This window comes from Salmo salar, chromosome ssa01 (genome assembly GCF_905237065.1).
Source record: "Salmo salar chromosome ssa01, Ssal_v3.1, whole genome shotgun sequence".
In the NCBI taxonomy this organism is placed as follows: Eukaryota; Metazoa; Chordata; class Actinopteri; order Salmoniformes; family Salmonidae; genus Salmo; species Salmo salar.
Window position 1 is genome coordinate 147,783,360 of NC_059442.1, and position 17,402 is coordinate 147,800,761.

A 17,402-nucleotide genomic window follows, 5' to 3' on the forward strand; every position below is an offset into this window, starting at 1 on the left:
ATTTAATTGGCTGTATTTGTTTTATAGGATGTTTATGTATTTATACATTTAATGGGGAAGAGGTGGAAATACAATTTGACGTGACACCTGTGTACTACAATGTTACCACGAGGGATCTCCCAAAATTGTCCCTCTGCGTTTCCTATAGTCAGCTGATATTGCCAGGTGAAAGTTCAACCGAACTCTTAAGACAAAATGGAAGTAAATCAGGCAAAACAAGAGCATCTACTTGCTTTAAAAGGTATTTTACTGAGTTAAATAAATGGCAACCGTGTATAAAATAATGGCTTAAGCAATATACTCGCTAGGGTTGCGTTAAACATTTTTAGCTAATGTGGATATCTGAAAAGAGGTTAACATCTGACACTGACAGCTAGCTAACGTTAGCTGATAATGGCTACTGGCTTACAAGCTAGCTGCTAAGCTAACGTCAAATAAGCTTGCTAACTGAACGATGATGAACGAGTTAACTCGCTGACTACCTAGTACATTTACATTTAAGTCATTTAGCAGACGCTCTTATCCAGAGCGACTTACAAATTGGTACATTCACCTTATGATATCCAGTGGAACAACCACTTTACAATAGTGCATCTAAATCTTTTAAGGGGGGGGTTAGAAGGATTACTTTATCCTATCCTAGGTATTCCTTAAAGAGGTGGGGTTTCAGGTGTCTCCGGAAGGTATTATTATTATTATTATTATTATAGTATCGAGTGGTGTTGACGAGTGTCTTTTGTTCTGTTCATTTGCACCAGCTAACCTTAGCTAGCTAGCCAACAATATTATGTCAAATCATTTGCCATGTCATTCATTAAACATGTTGGTAATAAATCCAAAGTTTTTCGCCTATAACTCTCTACTATACCCTTATACTATAACCTATGTATTCTTTATTTAGTTAACGGTGGATTATGTTGTCCTAACTGTATAGCTACGTATTTAGCCAGCCTCTGACATCTTGCTAACGTTAGTTAGGTAGCTCAAATGACCGAATTGTTGTTGATCTGATGATGAGCGTTTCTTACCTGTCCACTACTTGACTATTCACTCAAAAAGTTAGTTTCTTTGAGACCTCAACGTAGCTACAGTGTGCTGAATACACAAGTCTCAGACATTTTGATAGACCCATTCAAATAGCTAGCAACCTGGTATGTGTTACGGTATTATGACTGGTTACCCTAATATCACAGATGGAAGGGGAAGTTATCTTTTGGTATTGTAATAAGCAGCAGCATAATAGAGGATTGGGTGTAGCTAGAACTTTTCCTAAATTATTAATCAGAGAACACCTGACAAAGAAAGACTGCTGTGGCAAAGAGGAATTCTAACATTTATTTGGATAGTAACCTTCAGATGGTTTATAGATCCTCAACTAATCTATCAAATAACTGAAACTAACCACTGATTTGAATCATCTAATCGGGAAAACACTAACCCTAGACCCCTTATTTGAACCTAAACCTAATATTAGCTGTAGCCTCACATGCAGTCTATTTACATGCAACATCTTGCATGCAAGTGAGTTACAGTTGTTAGTTTGTTGATAGTTTGACCATCCGAAGGCCATCTAGGCCTATAGGGGACTATCCAAATAAAGTATGGCCTGAAAAACTTTGTCTGGAAACAACACTAAAGGAGGCTGTACTTATCTGGCAGGCATTAGGATATCAAGGCTGTTTGAGAGAGGTCTAGATTACCCATGGAATTTCCATCTAAAATTGCAAGCAAGTAAACTAGCCTAAGCCTAACTGAACAATCTTTGCTCCCTTGGCTTTCACAGTGATGCGGTTAACAAAACCCACTCTCTTCACTAACATGCCAGTAACATGTGAAGATAGAGACCTCCCAGGTAAGCCTCTTGATTTATTTTACCCCCAACATGTAGTAGAGTTGTAGAATCTTTATTAGGCCTATCCAATTTGCTTTGCTGCAGTGATTCTAAATACATTACATAGGCTATGCCTATAGATATAAATATAGAACATAGAACTAATAGGCTAGTTCCTATGACTATGTGTGGCTCCTGTGTTGCTTAGTTGGTAGAGCATGGCATTTGCAATGCCAAGGATCGTGGGTTCGATTCCCTCTGAGGCCACCCATATCTTTTTTTATACACTCATGACTGGAAGTCGCTTTGAATAAAAGTGTCTGCTAAATGGCATATATTATATTTCAAGTCCACTGTAGGCTTATGGTAAAAGCATTGCTAGAACTGACTACTTCCATGTAGTGCTGTAGATCCCTGGTCCATAACAACACATTCACATGTCCTATTTCTAATTGAAAGCAGTATTCCTCAAAGAGAGAAAAACAGATAGACGATTCTACATTTCACTACCCATGGGAACATTATTTATTACAATACTGCATGCCATTCTATATTCATTGGACCGATATGTATGAGAACATGTAAATCAGCTAAGCTTTCCTTTACTGGGGTTAAGCCTCCAATTAACATTCTAGGCATGACGACAGTGAAATGAATTGAGCCAATACATTGATTAACCTGGAGAAATTATGTGAAGTTGGCGATCAGTAATAAAGCCAGGCAGCCACATCTGTCTGCCTCCTCCACTGAATTACTAAGGTATCCCAGGAATTGCTATGTCTAACCGGCTCCCAAATTTATTCGTGCAGGCCTAAAGAGAATTTACAGTGTTTATTTTTCCTTCTGCCGGAGACCTACCTACTGCAATGTGAGCGCTGTGCTGGTAACCCAACTCCACTCAACCCATAAATCACAGTGACACTTCTGGGTAGGGATGCTATTTATACAGGGGGGAGGATAAAGGCATATCTGGCCGTAAATCAAAATGAACTACTAGAACACGATATAGGAGAAATAAAAATAAGTTGTGAAAGTTTTTATGCCACCCAGCTCTCGTATCTCCCACGCTGCTCATCTAAAGGCTGCCTTTCACTCAAATATTTAGAACGTTGACATTGATCATCAATATTAAAGCTACAAAACTTACAGGGCCCATATGAGGAGACTGACTGACTATTAGACCTGGTAGTTACAGTTTCCATACAGCCATAAAACAAATAATATCTGGAAAACATTTATAGATATAGTCAAACATTTCTGGCATTGTGTCAAGTTCTTTATGTGCCTCAACAACACTTAGCTAGATGCAGTGCCTTCAGAAAGTATTCTCCAAAATGTGTGTTACAGCCTTAATTGAACATTTATTAAATTGAGATTTTGTGTCACTGATCTACACACAGTACCCCATAATGTCAAAGTGGAATTATGTTTTTAGAAATGTTTACAAATTCATTAAAGATTAAAAGAATAAATGTTTTGAGTCAATAAGTATTCAACCCTTTTGTTATGGGAAGCCTAAATAAGTCACAATAAGTTGCATTGACACACTCTGTGAAATAATATTGTTTAACATAATTTTTAAATGACTACCCCATCTCTGTACCCCACACATACAATTACATGTAAGGTCCCTCAGTCGAGCAGTGAATTTCAAGCACAGATTCAACCACAAAGACCAGGGAGGTTTTCCAATGGTTCGCAAAGAAGGGTACCCACCTATTGAAAAAAATAAACAAGCAAAATAACAGACATTGAATAGCCCTTTGAGCATGGTGAAGTTATTCATTACACTTTGGATGGTGTATCAATACACCCAGTCACTACAAAGATACAGGCGCCCTTCCTAACTCAGTTGCCAGAGTGGAAGGAAACCGCTCAGGGATATCGCCATGAGGCCAATGGTGATTTTAAAACACTTGCAGAGTTTAATGGCTGTGATAGATAACTAAGCATGGATAACAACATTGCAGTTACTTCACAATACTAACGTAAATGACAGATTGAAAAGAAGGATACCTGTACAGAATACAAATATTCTATAAACATGCATCCTGTTTGCAATAAGGCACTAAAGTAATATTGCAAAAAATGTGGCAAAAAAATGGTTTTGTCATGAATACAAAGCATTATTTTTTGGGAAAAGCCATCACAACTCATCACTAAGTACCGCTCTTTATATTTTCAAGCATGGTGGTGACTGCATCATGTTATGGGTATGCTTGTCATCGCCAAGGACCAAGGAGTTTTTCAGGATAAAAATAAATGGAATCGAGCTTAGCACAGGCAAAATCCTAGAGGAAAACCTGGTTCAGTATACTTTCCAACAGACGCTGGGAGACAAATTCACCATTCAGCGGGACAATCACCTAAAACACGGCCAAATATACACTGGAGTTGCTTACCAAGACGACATTAAAAGTTCCTGAGTGGCCTAGTTACCGTTTTGATTTAAATCTGCTTGAAACGCTATGTCAATACTTGAAAATGGATGTTTAGCAATGATCAACAACCAACTTGATACGGTGCATTCAGAGTATTCAGACTCCCCTTTTCCACATTTGGTTACGTTACAGCCTTATTCTACAATGGATTTAAAATAATAAAACATTCTCATCAATCTACACACAATACCCCATAATGACAAAGCGAAAACAGGTTTATAGACATTTCTGCAAATGTATTTAAAAAAAAACAACAGATACCTTATTTACATAAGTATTCAGACCCTTTGTTATGAGACTCGAAATTGAGCTCAGGTGCATCCGGTTTCCATTGATCATCCTTGAGATGTTTCTACAACTTAAATTCAATTGATTGGACATGATTTGGAAGGTTCCACAGTGGACAGTGCATGTCAGAGCAAAAACCAAGCCATGAGGTCGAAGGAATTGTCCGTAGAGCTCAGAGACAGGATTGTGTCAAGGCACAGATCTGGGGAAGGGTACCAAAAAATGTCTGCAGCATTGAAGGTCCCCAAGAACACAGTGGCCTCCATCATTCTTCAATGGAAGAAGTTTGGAACCACCAAGACTCTTCCTAGACCTGGCCGCCCAGCCAAACTGAGCAATCGGGGGGGAAGGGCCTTGGTTAGGGAGGTGACCAAGAACCCGATGGTCACTCTGTCAGAGCTCCAAAGTTGACTGCTCCATCTCTGGAGCAGTCCACCAATCAGGCCTTTATGGTAGAGTGGCCAGATGAAAGCCACTCCTCAATAAAAGGCACATGACTGCCCGCTTGAAGTTTGTAAAAAGGCACCTGAAGTACTCAGTCCACGAGAAACAAGAATCTCTGGTGTGATGAAACCAAGATTGAACTATTTGGCCTGAATGCCAAGCATCACGTCTGGAGGAAACCTGGCACCATCAGCTGTTGATGCATGGTGATGGCAGCATCATGCTGTGGGGATGTTTTTCAGCGGCAGGGACTGGGAGACTAGTCAGGATCGAGGGAAATATGAACGGAGCAAAGTACAGAGAGATCCTTGATGAAAACCTGCTCCAGAGTGCTCAGACTGGGAAAAGGTTCACCTTCCAACAGGACAACGACCCTAAGCACACAGCCAAGACAACACAGGAGTGGCTTCGGGACAAGTCTCTGAATATCCTTGAGTGACCCAGCCAGAGCCCAGACTTGAACCCGATCGAACATCTTTGGAGAGACCTGAAAATAGCTGTGGAGCAACACTCCCCATCCAACCTGACAGAGCTTGAGAGGATCTGTGAGAAGAATGGGAGAAACTCCCCAAATACAGGTGTGCCGAGCTTGTAATGTCATACCCAAGAAGACTCGAATCGCTGCCAAAGCTGCTTCAACAACGTACTGAGTAAAGGGTCTGAATACTTATGTAAATTTAATATTCCGTTTTTTCCCCAAAAAAATCTAAAAACTAGTTTTTGCTTTGTCATTATGAGGTATTCTGTGTGATTGATGAGGGGGGACAATTTCATCCATTTTAGAATAAGGCTGTAGCCTAACAAAATAAGGGGAAGGGGTCTGAATACTATCCAAATGCGCTGTAAAATGTACAATCCAGGTGTGCAAAGCTCTTAGGGACTTACCCAGAAAGACTCACAGCTGTAATCGCTGCCAAAGTTGATTCTAAAGTGTTGACTCAGGGGGTTGAATGCTTATCTAGTCAAGATATATTAGTGTTTTTTGTATTTTCTTCCACATTGACAACGTATTTGTGTATATTGTTGAGCAAAAATTACAATTATGTACATTTTAATCCCACTTTGTAACACAACAAAATGTGGAACATGTCAATTGGTGTGAATACTTTCTGAAGGCATTGTATGAGAGTAATTTGTATGTGTGTGTGCATACCTGCGTGCACGTGTGTGTACATGTGCGTGCGTGCATTCTACAGGGGATTTGTTTGGTCGGCTAATGAAAGAGGACCCATCCACTATTAAAGGAGCAGAGGCGTTAATGCTGGGCGAGATGCTCACACTACCTCAGAACTTTGGGTAAATAACACTACAGCAACAACTCTTTGACATATAGAGAAGGATGAAACATGTAGAGGCACACACAACTAGCATTTAACAATCAGACTGGCAGTTTATATCTTTCATTCCCCCTGGCCGATCATTTCTGTCCGTATCTCTTGATCTGTTTCAGTATAGAATCATCACGTTTCTTGCAAGACATCCTTTCACACGAATACTCAGCCTTAATTTTGACCATCATTTTCACCAAAAAGCATTGTCTCGTTTCTGTTCTTCAGTGGGCATGTGAGTCCATTATCTTTGTGTGTGACACTTGTGTAACGATTGTCCTCTACACAGAAATATTTTCCTTGGTGAGACCTTCTCAAGTTACATTAGTGTGCACAATGACAGCACCCAGGAGGTCAAGGACATACTAGTAAAGGTACAGTACAGATATACATCAATCCAATGGAAACATGTTTAACCAATCTCTTTCTCATTGATGAATCCACTTGTCCTATTCACACAATTTTAAGTGAAATCCACATTTTTGTCATGTCTTACAGGCAGACCTTCAGACCAGCTCTCAGAGACTAAACCTATCAGCGTCCAACAACACAGTCACAGAGCTGAAGCCTGAGTCCTGCATCGATGATGTCATTCACCATGAAGTCAAAGAGATTGGAACTCACATGTATGCTTTCCTTTTTGACATGGACTAAATCGGAAATAACATACTTTTGACCATTGCCCTCTGTAATTCTGGGAAAGGGGTGTCACTCGAGACAACATTGGGGAAGATTTACAGCAACACATCTGCAAAGATGGTTAGGAGTTCATTTGAATGCTAATATTCAAGGAATTTTGGTCTCTCTATTCTAGCTTGGTTTGTGCAGTCAGTTATACCACACAGGCGGGAGAGAAGCTATACTTCAGGAAGTTCTTTAAATTTCAGGTGAGTTTCAAAGCCTCCTTTATATGACCTCCCCCATGCTCACTCACAGAGTTATATTAGAAACCAGACCTCAACCCTGAGCAATGTCACAGGTCCATGACAGAGAAAAGGCAATTAACAGTATCACACAAGCTTTGACTTTTGACGACCAAACTATCTCACTACCTACTTACTGTCCTCAGTCTCAGAAAGGATCTGCTCTAAGTCACACAAAGAAACTAAATCCAACTTCTCTTAAAGTTCTCTTATAAGTTTTGTATAAGCTATACTGACCGTTTTTAAATCAAATTTCTTGGCTTATGGATTTGAGCTTTTTCAGAGATAAATGGTGTTATTTTCGAACGTTGTGAAGGGAGGTTTGTTGTCGCTGTTGAATGGAGGAATCTTTTGAGAAATCATTTGAGAAATCGGCGTCATTTAGCTTGCAATCTATTCTCAATCAGGTTCTGAAGCCGCTCGACGTCAAAACCAAGTTCTACAATGCAGAGGTATGTTTTTTTTTCTCTTTCTCTCAGCTGCACTTACCTCACTCTTTTATTACCTGTACCAAAACAATGACGAATACAGTCATCCTACCGACTTATTCAACTTTCCACCTTTGTCAACATGCTAGCTGTCTTCACTCGTACATAGTCAGATCTTTTTCCATACATTTCCACTATCAATTCAGCCTCTGGTTTTTAGATTACATCACAAACATAGAGTTTGCTGTATATCATGTTTCATTCCATGGTCAGGCATTTTCCATTGGTGACACATAGTCAAATAAGCTTTTTATTCTCTCCTTTGCATATTAGTAGCATTTCATTTGTTAGCGTATGAAACAAGATGTATTGTCACTTTCATTTGGCATGTAACCTTCATTTGTTTATGGTCTCTTGTGTTTTTATTTTCTCCATTAGAGTGACCTCAGTTCCGTGGTAATCGTTTTTCTGTTGTCATTGCTCTTAACTCTCGCTTTCTTAATCCTTTTTGTTGCAGCAACGTCTGTCTGTCTTTCTCTGGAGCCAATGAACATGAGCAATGGCAAAATAAGGGGAAAAAATATGAAGAATAAAAACCCCTATAGTAAGACTTTACTTCTCACAAAGGAAACAGATGTGTGATGCTGCTTTAGTAAAGGGTGATCAAATGCTTTTCCCACTATTTTGCCGTTACTCTGTTTTTTTTCTCTTCGCCGCTTGAGCCCTCTCGCTAACTCATCTCTCACAGGACTTGTGCAATCGGGTAGTAGGTGGGCGTGGTGCCAGAGAGATTCATGGGAAATAGAATGGAAGTGCGTTGATCAAACAGTCCATCCTCATAGGGTGAAATCAACATTATGGGTCTAGGCTAGGGCGGGGTTCAAAATTGCACCCTATTGCCTATGTATGCACTGCTTTTGACCAGGGCCCGTAAGGCTCAAAAGTAGTGAACTATATAGTGAATAGGGTGCCATTTCAGACAGAGCCTAGGTCTGTATGATTGTATTGGTGTTTCCATTTCTACAGGTCTTTTGAATGATTGGATTCAAATGTAGATTTGAATGATGGTTTTCAATCAAAATCCAGTACCAATCTCTGATGGGAAAGGATGTTCATTTTAATGATGATTTTAGTGTTGGTGATTAATCTGATTTTATGAATTTATATGTTCACTCTTTATCTAAAATAAACTCTTTCAAGAGTCCGAATAAATCAGATCAAGTAAAACATTCTTCAAATAAGGCTCTGGACAAAAGCTATTTGAGATGTGTCTGATCAGTTTTTTGTGTTGGGTTTGATGCCAGGTCTGTCTCGGCATGGGAGATGTGGAGAGGTGCTCTGCTCTGTAACAATAACCCCAGTCTGTCCGTCCGTCTGGCAGAATGTTTCTGTCCGTGGTCCCTACTTAATCACTAGCCTTTGAATTTCAGGCATGAACTAATCTCTGAGCACTCCTCTGTTCAGTTGAGTACTAATCCACTCCTCAAAGGTAAACTGAGCAGACTTTGCTACTCCATTTTGGCCCTGCTGGTTGATTTTGATAGGACTGACAAAGGTATGAAAACCCTGTCTTAACGGGGTTCTAATGATGTCTGAATATTTCGGACACATTCATACATGCCAAAATCTAGTGTAATTTATACAGGTACTTCATGGTGTTTTCTAGAATCTAACTGTATAAATCACATGCTTTCAGAAAATCTGACACACTAGGCCTAAATGAAATCTACAGTTTCCCCTTGAGGGGCCAATACGTTGTAAAGTACATTGAAAGGAATTGAAGTCAAAGTGCTGCCCAGTTAAGTCCTTTTGAGGAGTTGTTCCTCTAGTTAGCGGCTAATGTTAGAGCTGACCCCTTACCCCCACCCCCAGACAGACGAGGTGTTTCTCGAGGCCCAGATCCAGAACATCACCACGTCACCCATGTTCATGGAGAAAGTGTCCCTGGAGCCCTCCATGATGTACAATGTCACCGAGCTCAACACCGTGGAGACTGGGGACGAAGGGTAAGGGACACACACACACACATTTTAGTGTTATGTTTGGATTGTACAGTAAAAAGGCAGTAATATAAGAAAGATACATGTGAAGAGGAGAAAGCGAATTCGACAAGAGTTTATCTGTATAGATTATGCTAGCATGATATCTTGTTTTTTTCTAGTGTACATTTTCTTGTGTTATTTTACAGCTTTTTTTTGTTGAGACATTTTGACTGTGAAAGCTGTATGACTATTCTGATCGAAGTCTATGCTGCGTACAAAATACAGCATTCACTCGGCCAGGTCTTCTCACAGTAGGTCAAGGCGCCCCTACTATGTCAAAGGTAATAGGTTTTCAGTGTCAGCTCAGACTCTCCACCCTGACTGTGTTCCAGAACATCTACATTTGGGAAGATGTCTTATCTGCAGCCCATGGACACGCGCCAGTACCTCTACTGCCTGAAGCCCAAATCTGAGTTTGCAGAGAAGGCGGGCGTCATCAAGGGCGTGACGGTCATCGGTAAACTGGACATTGTGTGGAAGACCAACTTAGGAGAGAAAGGAAGGCTGCAGACAAGCCAGCTACAGAGAATGGTACCAGAGCATTCTCAGTCACATGATATGGTTCTTAGTTAAAGTATATGGTTGTTGCATAACAGGACATTCTCAGTCTCAATGCTGTGGTTGTCTTTGTTGAGTGGTGTTGATGGTCTTGTCAGTCATACCTGGGCTGTTGACAAAATGTGAATCATTGGACAATTACAATGACATAGCTCAAAATGAAGATTATATTCTCAGTTGGATAATGTAGTCATTCTACAGTTTCCAAATTTGTCGATGCGCTTCTTGTGAGCCTAAAACAAAGAAAATCGGTCCAAAATGTATCTGCTATTGCCTGGATCGGACAGTGTAATAACTACATTTGTGTTAACCCAGTATGAATTGGTTTTTCTCTTGTATCCTTATTAAACAATGTAAAAACTCCAGCATACCGGTAATCTGGATGCTTCCATCAATATAATGGATCTTATTTATCAACGTTTTGGTCTCAGTCGACCTTCAACAGGGTATTGTTTTTCCACTTGTCTCTGCCAGGCTCCAGGTTATGGAGACGTCAGACTATCACTGGAGATGATCCCAGACACCGTCAACCTAGAGGAACCCTTCGACATCACCTGTAAAATCACCAACTGCAGGTATAATCATATGGATGGATGGACCTACAGTACCTGTCAAAAGTTTGGACACACCTACTCATTCCAGGGTTTTTCTTTATTTTTACAATTTTTCACATTGAGAATAATAGTGAAGACAAAAATATGAAATAACACATATGGAATCATGTAGTAACCAAAAACGTGTTAAACAAATCAAGATATTTTGTGTTTGAGAATCTTCAAAGTAGCCACCCTTTGCCTTGATGACAGCTTTGCACACTCTTGCCATTCTCTCAACCAACTTCATGAGGTAGTCACCTGGAATGCATTTCAATTAACAGGTGTGCCTTGTTAAAAGTTCATTTGTGGAATTTCTTTCCTTCTCAATGTGTTTTAGCCAATCAGTTGTGTTTTGACAAGGTAGGGGTGGTATACAGAAGATGGTCCTATTTCGTAAAAGACCAAGTCATTATTATGGCAAGAACAGCTCAAATAAGCAAAGAGAAACGTCAGTCCATCATTACTTTAGGACATGAAGGTCAATCAATCTGGAAAATTTCAAGAACTTTAAAAGTTATTTCAAGTGCAGTTGCAAAAACCATCCAGCGCTATGATGAAACTGGCTCTCATGAGGACTTCCACAGGAAAGGAAGACCCAGAGTTACCTCTGCTGCAGAGGATAAGTTCATTAGAGTTACTAGCCTCAGAAATTGCTGCCCAAATAAATGCTTCAGAGTTCAAGTAACAGGCACATCTCAACATCAACTGTTCAGAGACTGCGTAAATCAGACCTTCATGGTCGAATTACTGTGAAGAAACCACTACTAAAGGACCAGTAAGAAGAAGAGACTTGCTTGGGCAAAGAAACACGAGCAATGGACATTAGACCGGTGGAAATCTGTCCTTTGGTCTGATGAGTCCAAATTTGAGATTTTTGGTTCTAACTGCCGTGTCTTTGTGAGACGCAGAGTAGGTGAACGGATGATCTCTGCATGTGTGGTTCCCACCGTGAAGCATGGAGGAGGAGGTGTGGGGGTGCTTTGCCCATTGACACTGTCTGTGATTTGTTTAGAATTCAAGGCACACTTAACCAGCACGGCTACCACAGCATTCTGCAGCGATACACTAACCATCTGGTGTGCGCTTAGTGGAACTGTCATTTGATTTTCAACAGGACAATGACCCAACACACCTCCAGGCTGTGTAAGGGCTATTTGACCAAGAAGGAGAGTGATGGAGTGCTGCATCAGATGACCTGGCCTCCACAATCACCCGACCTCAACCCAATTGAGATGGTTTGGGATGAGTTGGACCGCAGAGTGAAGGAATAGCAGCCAACAAGTGCTCAACATATGAGGGAACTCCTTCAAGACTGTTGGAAAAGCATTCCAGGTGAAGCTGGTTGAAAGAATGCCAAGAGTGTGCAAAGCTGTCATCAAGGCAAAGGGTGGCTACTTTGAAAAATCTAAAATCTATTTTGATTTGTTTCACACTTTTTTGGTTACTACATGATTCCATATGTGTTATTTCGTAGTTTTGATGTCTTCACTATTATTCTACAATGTAGAAAATAGTAACAATAAAGAAATAACCTTGAATGAGTAGGTGTTTCCAAACTTTTGACTGGTAGTGTATGTATAATTCAATTACATGTTTTATTTTACTAGGCACGTCAAGTAATAACAAATTCTTATTTACATTGACAGTCTGGCAAGAGGCAAAAGGCCTCGTGGGGAAGGGGTGGGGATTAAAAGAAAGTGTAAGAGAAAATTGACAACATGGACAGAACAGACTTGGCAAAGTACATATACATCAGCAGACAGACAGTGGAAACAAAGCACAACAAGACGAGACACAACTACGCTACATGAAGGGAGACCTATGGCAACAACACAATGTGGTACAAGCATTAATAAGGGCAGACAACAACACATGGTACAAGCATTAATAAGAGCAGACAACCACACAACATGGTACAAGCATTAGTAAGGGCAGATAACACGACATGGTACAAGCATTAGTAAGGGCAGATAACACGACATGGTACAAGCATTAATAAGGGCAGATAACACAACATGGTACAAGCATTAATAAGGGCAGACAAAGGCATGCGGGACAAAGTAGGCATAGACGAAGCACATCAAGACAAGAAGGGATCTCACAAAACATGGCAGACCACAATACAAGCAGCATAGCACAAATAATAGCGGTGCAAACATACAGTCGTGGCAAAAGTTTTGAGAATGACACAAATATTAATTTCCACAAAGTTTGCTGCTTCAGTGTCTTTAGATATTTTTGTCAGATGTTACTATGGAATACTGAAGTATAATTACAAGCATTTCATAAGTGTCAAAGGCTTTTATTGACAATTACATGAAGTTGATGCAAAGAGTCAATATTTGCAGTGTTGACCCTTCTTTTTCAAGACCTCTGCAATCTGCCCTGGCATGCTGTCAATTAACTTCTGGGCCACATCCTGACTGATGGCAGCCCATTCTTGCATAATCAATGCTTGGAGTTTGTCAGAATTTGTGGGTTTTTGTTTGTCCACCCACCTCTTGAGGATTGACCACAAGTTCTCAATGGGATTAAGGTCTGGGGAGTTTCCTGGCCATGGACCGCAAAATATCGATGTTTTGTTCCCTGAGGAACTTAGTTATCACTTTTGCCTTATGGAAAGTTGCTCCATCATACTGGAAAAGGCATTGTTCGTCACCAAACTGTTCCTGGATGGTTGGGAGAAGTTGCTCTCGGAGGATATGTTGGTACCATTCTTTATTCATGGCTGTGTTCTTAGGCAAAATTGTGAGTGAGCCCACTCCCTTGGCTGAGAAGCAACCCCACACATGAATGGTCTCAGGATGCTTTACTGTTGGGCATGACACAGGACTGATGGTAGCGCTCACCTTGTCTTCTCCGGAAAAGCTTTTTTCCGCATGCCCCAAACAATTGGAAAGGGCATTCATCAGAGAAAATGACTTTAACCCAGTCCTCAGCAGTCCAATCCCTGTACCTTTTGCAGAATATCAGTCTGTCCCTGATGTTTTTCCTGGAGAGAAGTGGCTTCTTTGCTGCCCTTCTTGACACCAAGCCATCCTCCAAAAGTCTTTGCCTCACTGTGCGTGCAGATGCACTCACACCTGCCTGCTGCCATTCCTGAGCAATCTCTGTACTGGTGGTGCCCTTATCCCGCTGCTGAATCAACTTTAGGAGACGGTCCTGGTGCTTGCTGGACTTTCTTGGGCGCCCTGAAGCCTTTTTCACAATATTTGAACCGCTTTCCTTGAAGTTCTTGATGATCCGATAAATGGTTGATTTAGGTGCAATCTTACTGGCAGCAATAAGCTCTTTTTGTGCAATGCAATGATAACGGCACGTGTTTCCTTGCAGGTAGCCATGGTTGACAGAGGAAGAACAATGATTCCAAGCACCACCCTCATTTTGAAGCTTCCAGTCTGTTATTCGAACTCAATCAGCATGACAGAGTGATCTCCAGCCTTGTCCTCTTCAACACTCACACCTGTGTTAACGAGAGAATCACTGACATGATGTCAGCTGGTCCTTTTGTGGCAGGGCTGAAATGTAGTGGAAATATTTTTTGGGGATTCAGTTCATTTGCATGGCAAAGAGGGACTTTGCAATTAATTGCAGTTCATCTGATCACTCTTCATAACATTCTGGAGTATGTGCAAATTGCCATCATACAAACTGAGGCAGCAGACTTCATGAAAATTAATATTTGTGTCATTCTCAAAACTTTTGGCCTCAACTGTTCAGTAAACAGACACCACAATCAGCAGCCTACATTATTTGTTTGTGTAACAGCTACAGCTGTCAGTGAAAATGTCCATGACTGAGTCCTTCAAAACTGAGACAGAGACATAACTTTCCAGCTTAAATGTTTTTTATAAATTGTTCCAGTCGCTAGCTGCAGCTAACTGAAAAGAGGAGCGACCCAGGGATGTGTTTGCTTTGGGGACTGTTAATAGAATGTGAATAGCAGATCAGGGGCTGTAATTAGAGGATGAGGGTTGTAATGGGTATCTCAGCACACCATCTTAAATCGTGCAGTAGAGTTTAGTCGGCTAGGGGGAGTGAGGCCTAAGAGGGTTTTGTAGATGAGCATCAACCAGTGGATTTTGCATCTTGTATAAAGAGATGGCCAATTTACAGAGAAATACAAAGTACTGTGATGTGTTCTTTAAGGAGCATTGGTGGCAAATCTGATGGCCGAGTTGTGTGTGTTGTTGCAGTGAGAGGACCATGGACCTGGTGCTGGAGATGTGTAACACCCGCTCCATCCACTGGTGTGGTGTATCAGGGAGACAGCTGGGCAAAGTCAGCCCCAGTGCCTCGCTCTCTCTGCCCCTCAAACTCCTCTCCTCTGTCCAGGGCCTGCAAGTAGGTGTCCACTTCTTCACATTAGAATACATTGTAACACTAAGCATAGCTAAGTCTTATTACAGTATGTTATGCTATTACTGTTAACATTTGCAGTCAACAATCGGTTGGTAATTGTAGCTAATCACCATTTGCTTGTGTTTCAGAGTATATCTGGCCTGAGACTGACCGACACATTTCTGAAGAGGACTTATGAATACGATGACATTGCACAGGTGTGTGTGGTCTGTCCATACATGAGCCGTGAGAGCTAAGACTCTTCTAGAACTGAGCACTATACATCTCAATGGACCAACTACCAAACTTTGCACCTATACAGTGAGGGAAAAAAGTATTTGATCCCCTGCTGATTTTGTACGTTTGCCCACTGACAAAGAAATGATCAGGCTATAATTTTAATGGTAGGTTTATTTGAACAGTGAGAGACAGAATAACAACAAAAAAATCCAGAAAAACGCATGTCAAAAATGTTATAAATTCATTTGCATTTTAATGAGGGAAATAAGTATTTGACCCCCTCTCAATCAGAAAGATTTCTGGCTCCCAGGTGTCTTTTATACAGGTAACGAGCTGAGATTAGGAGCACACTCTTAAAGGGAGTGCTCCTAATCTCAGTTTGTTGCCTGTATAAAAGACAACCTGTCCACAGAAGCAATCAATCAATCAGATTCCAAACTCTCCACCATGGCCAAGACCAAAGAGCTCTCCAAGGATGACAGGGACAAGATTGTAGACCTACACAAGGCTGGAATGGGCTACAAGACCATCGCCAAGCAGCTTGGTGAGAAGGTGACAACAGTTGGTGCGATTATTCACCAATGGAAGAAACACAAAAGAACTGTCAATCTCCCTCGGCCTGGGGCTCCATGCAAGATCTCACCTCGTGGAGTTGCAATGATCATGAGAACGGTGAGGAATCAGCCCAGAACTACACGAGACGACCTTGTCAATGATCTCAAGGCAGCTGGGACCATAGTCACCAACAAAACAATTGGTAACACACTACGCCGTGAAGGACTGAAATCCTGCAGCGCCCGCAAGGTCCCCCTGCTCAAGAAAGCACATATACATGCCCATCTGAAGTTTGCCAGTGAACATCTGAATGATTCAGGGGACAATTGGGTGAAAGTGTTGTGGTCAGATGAGACCAAAATGGAGCTCTTTGGCATCAACTCAACTCGCCGTGTTTGGAGGAGGAGGAATGCTACCTATGACCCCAAGAACACCATCCCCACCGTCAACATGGAGGTGGAAACATTATGCTTTGGGGGTGTTTTTCTGCTAAGGGGACAGGACAACTTCACCGCATCAAAGGGATGATGGACGGGGCCATGTACCGTCAAATCTTGGGTGAGAACCTCCTTCCCTCAGCCAGGGCATTGAAAATGGGTCGTGGATGGGTATTCCAGCATGACAATGACCCAAAACACACGGCCAAGGCAACAAAGGAGTGGCTCAAGAAGAAGCACATTAAGGTCCTGGAGTGGCCTAGCCAGTCTCCAGACCTTAATCCCATAGAAAATCTGTGGAGGGAGCTGAAGGTTCGAGTTGCCAAACGTCAGCCTCGAAACCTTAATGACTTGGAGATGATCTGCAAAGAGGAGTGGGACAAAATCCCTCCTGAGATGTGTGCAAACCTGGTGGCCAACTACAAGAAACATCTGACCTCTGTGATTGCCAACAAGGGTTTTGCCACCAAGTGCTAAGTCATGTTTTGCAGAGCGGTCAAATACTTATTTCCCTCATTAAAATGCAAATCATTTTCTAACATTTTTGACATGCGTTTTTCTGGATTTTTTTGTTGTTATTCTGTCTCTCACTGCTCAAATAAACCTACCATTAAAATTATAGACTGATCATTTCTTTGTCAGTGGGCAAAGTTACAAAATTAGCAGGGGATCAAATACTTTTTCCCCTCACTGTATCATCAGTACACACCCCAAGCTGATCATGTTTTAACAGATGTTTTTGTTTTCTTTCCAAAAAAATTATGATTTTAAATTAATGTGCATTTAAATGTGAATAAAAAACGTTAACTCAATCCCTAGTTTGTTGTGCTTCGCTAAAATCTTTATCATTATTCTGCACTAGAAGTACAAATCTGTCTCCAAAGTGATTTAATTATATGATTTCACTACAAGACTCAGAACTCAAAAATTATCAATTTCAAGACATTTTA

The 17,402-nt window shown here is 41.1% G+C and overlaps 1 protein-coding gene across 2 annotated transcripts; it reads left to right on the forward strand.

Moving 5' to 3' along the window:
* The first annotated feature begins 127 nt into the window (after positions 1-127).
* Positions 128-15,652, forward strand: trappc13 (trafficking protein particle complex subunit 13). 2 transcript variants are annotated; one of them, XM_014137050.2, is made up of 13 exons: positions 129-241; positions 1,784-1,852; positions 6,201-6,300; positions 6,622-6,706; positions 6,831-6,958; positions 7,147-7,219; positions 7,663-7,707; positions 8,122-8,139; positions 9,556-9,689; positions 10,058-10,256; positions 10,758-10,858; positions 15,076-15,223; positions 15,370-15,652. In XM_014137050.2, the coding sequence occupies exons 1-13, from the start codon at positions 196-198 to the stop codon at positions 15,475-15,477; spliced, it is 1,254 nt and encodes a 417-aa protein (XP_013992525.1). In that variant the 5' UTR covers positions 129-195; the 3' UTR covers positions 15,478-15,652. The 2 variants fall into 2 exon arrangements, with proteins under 2 accessions (XP_013992534.1, XP_013992525.1); XM_014137059.2 differs by lacking the exon at positions 8,122-8,139 and having other exon boundaries at positions 128-241; positions 15,370-15,633.
* The last annotated feature ends 1,750 nt before the right edge of the window (positions 15,653-17,402 follow it).

What these genes read in the sequence shown, in the direction of transcription:
- trappc13 (XM_014137050.2), top strand. Translation starts at nt 196, where the DNA reads ATGGAAGTAAATCAGGCAAAACAAGAGCATCTACTTGCTTTAAAAG. An exon ending in GGAAGTTCTTTAAATTTCAG is followed by an intron (nt 7,220 to 7,662) that starts GTGAGTTTCAAA and finishes ATTCTCAATCAG; the next exon opens with GTTCTGAAGCCGCTCGACGT. An exon ending in CAAGCCAGCTACAGAGAATG is followed by an intron (nt 10,257 to 10,757) that starts GTACCAGAGCAT and finishes TGTCTCTGCCAG; the next exon opens with GCTCCAGGTTATGGAGACGT.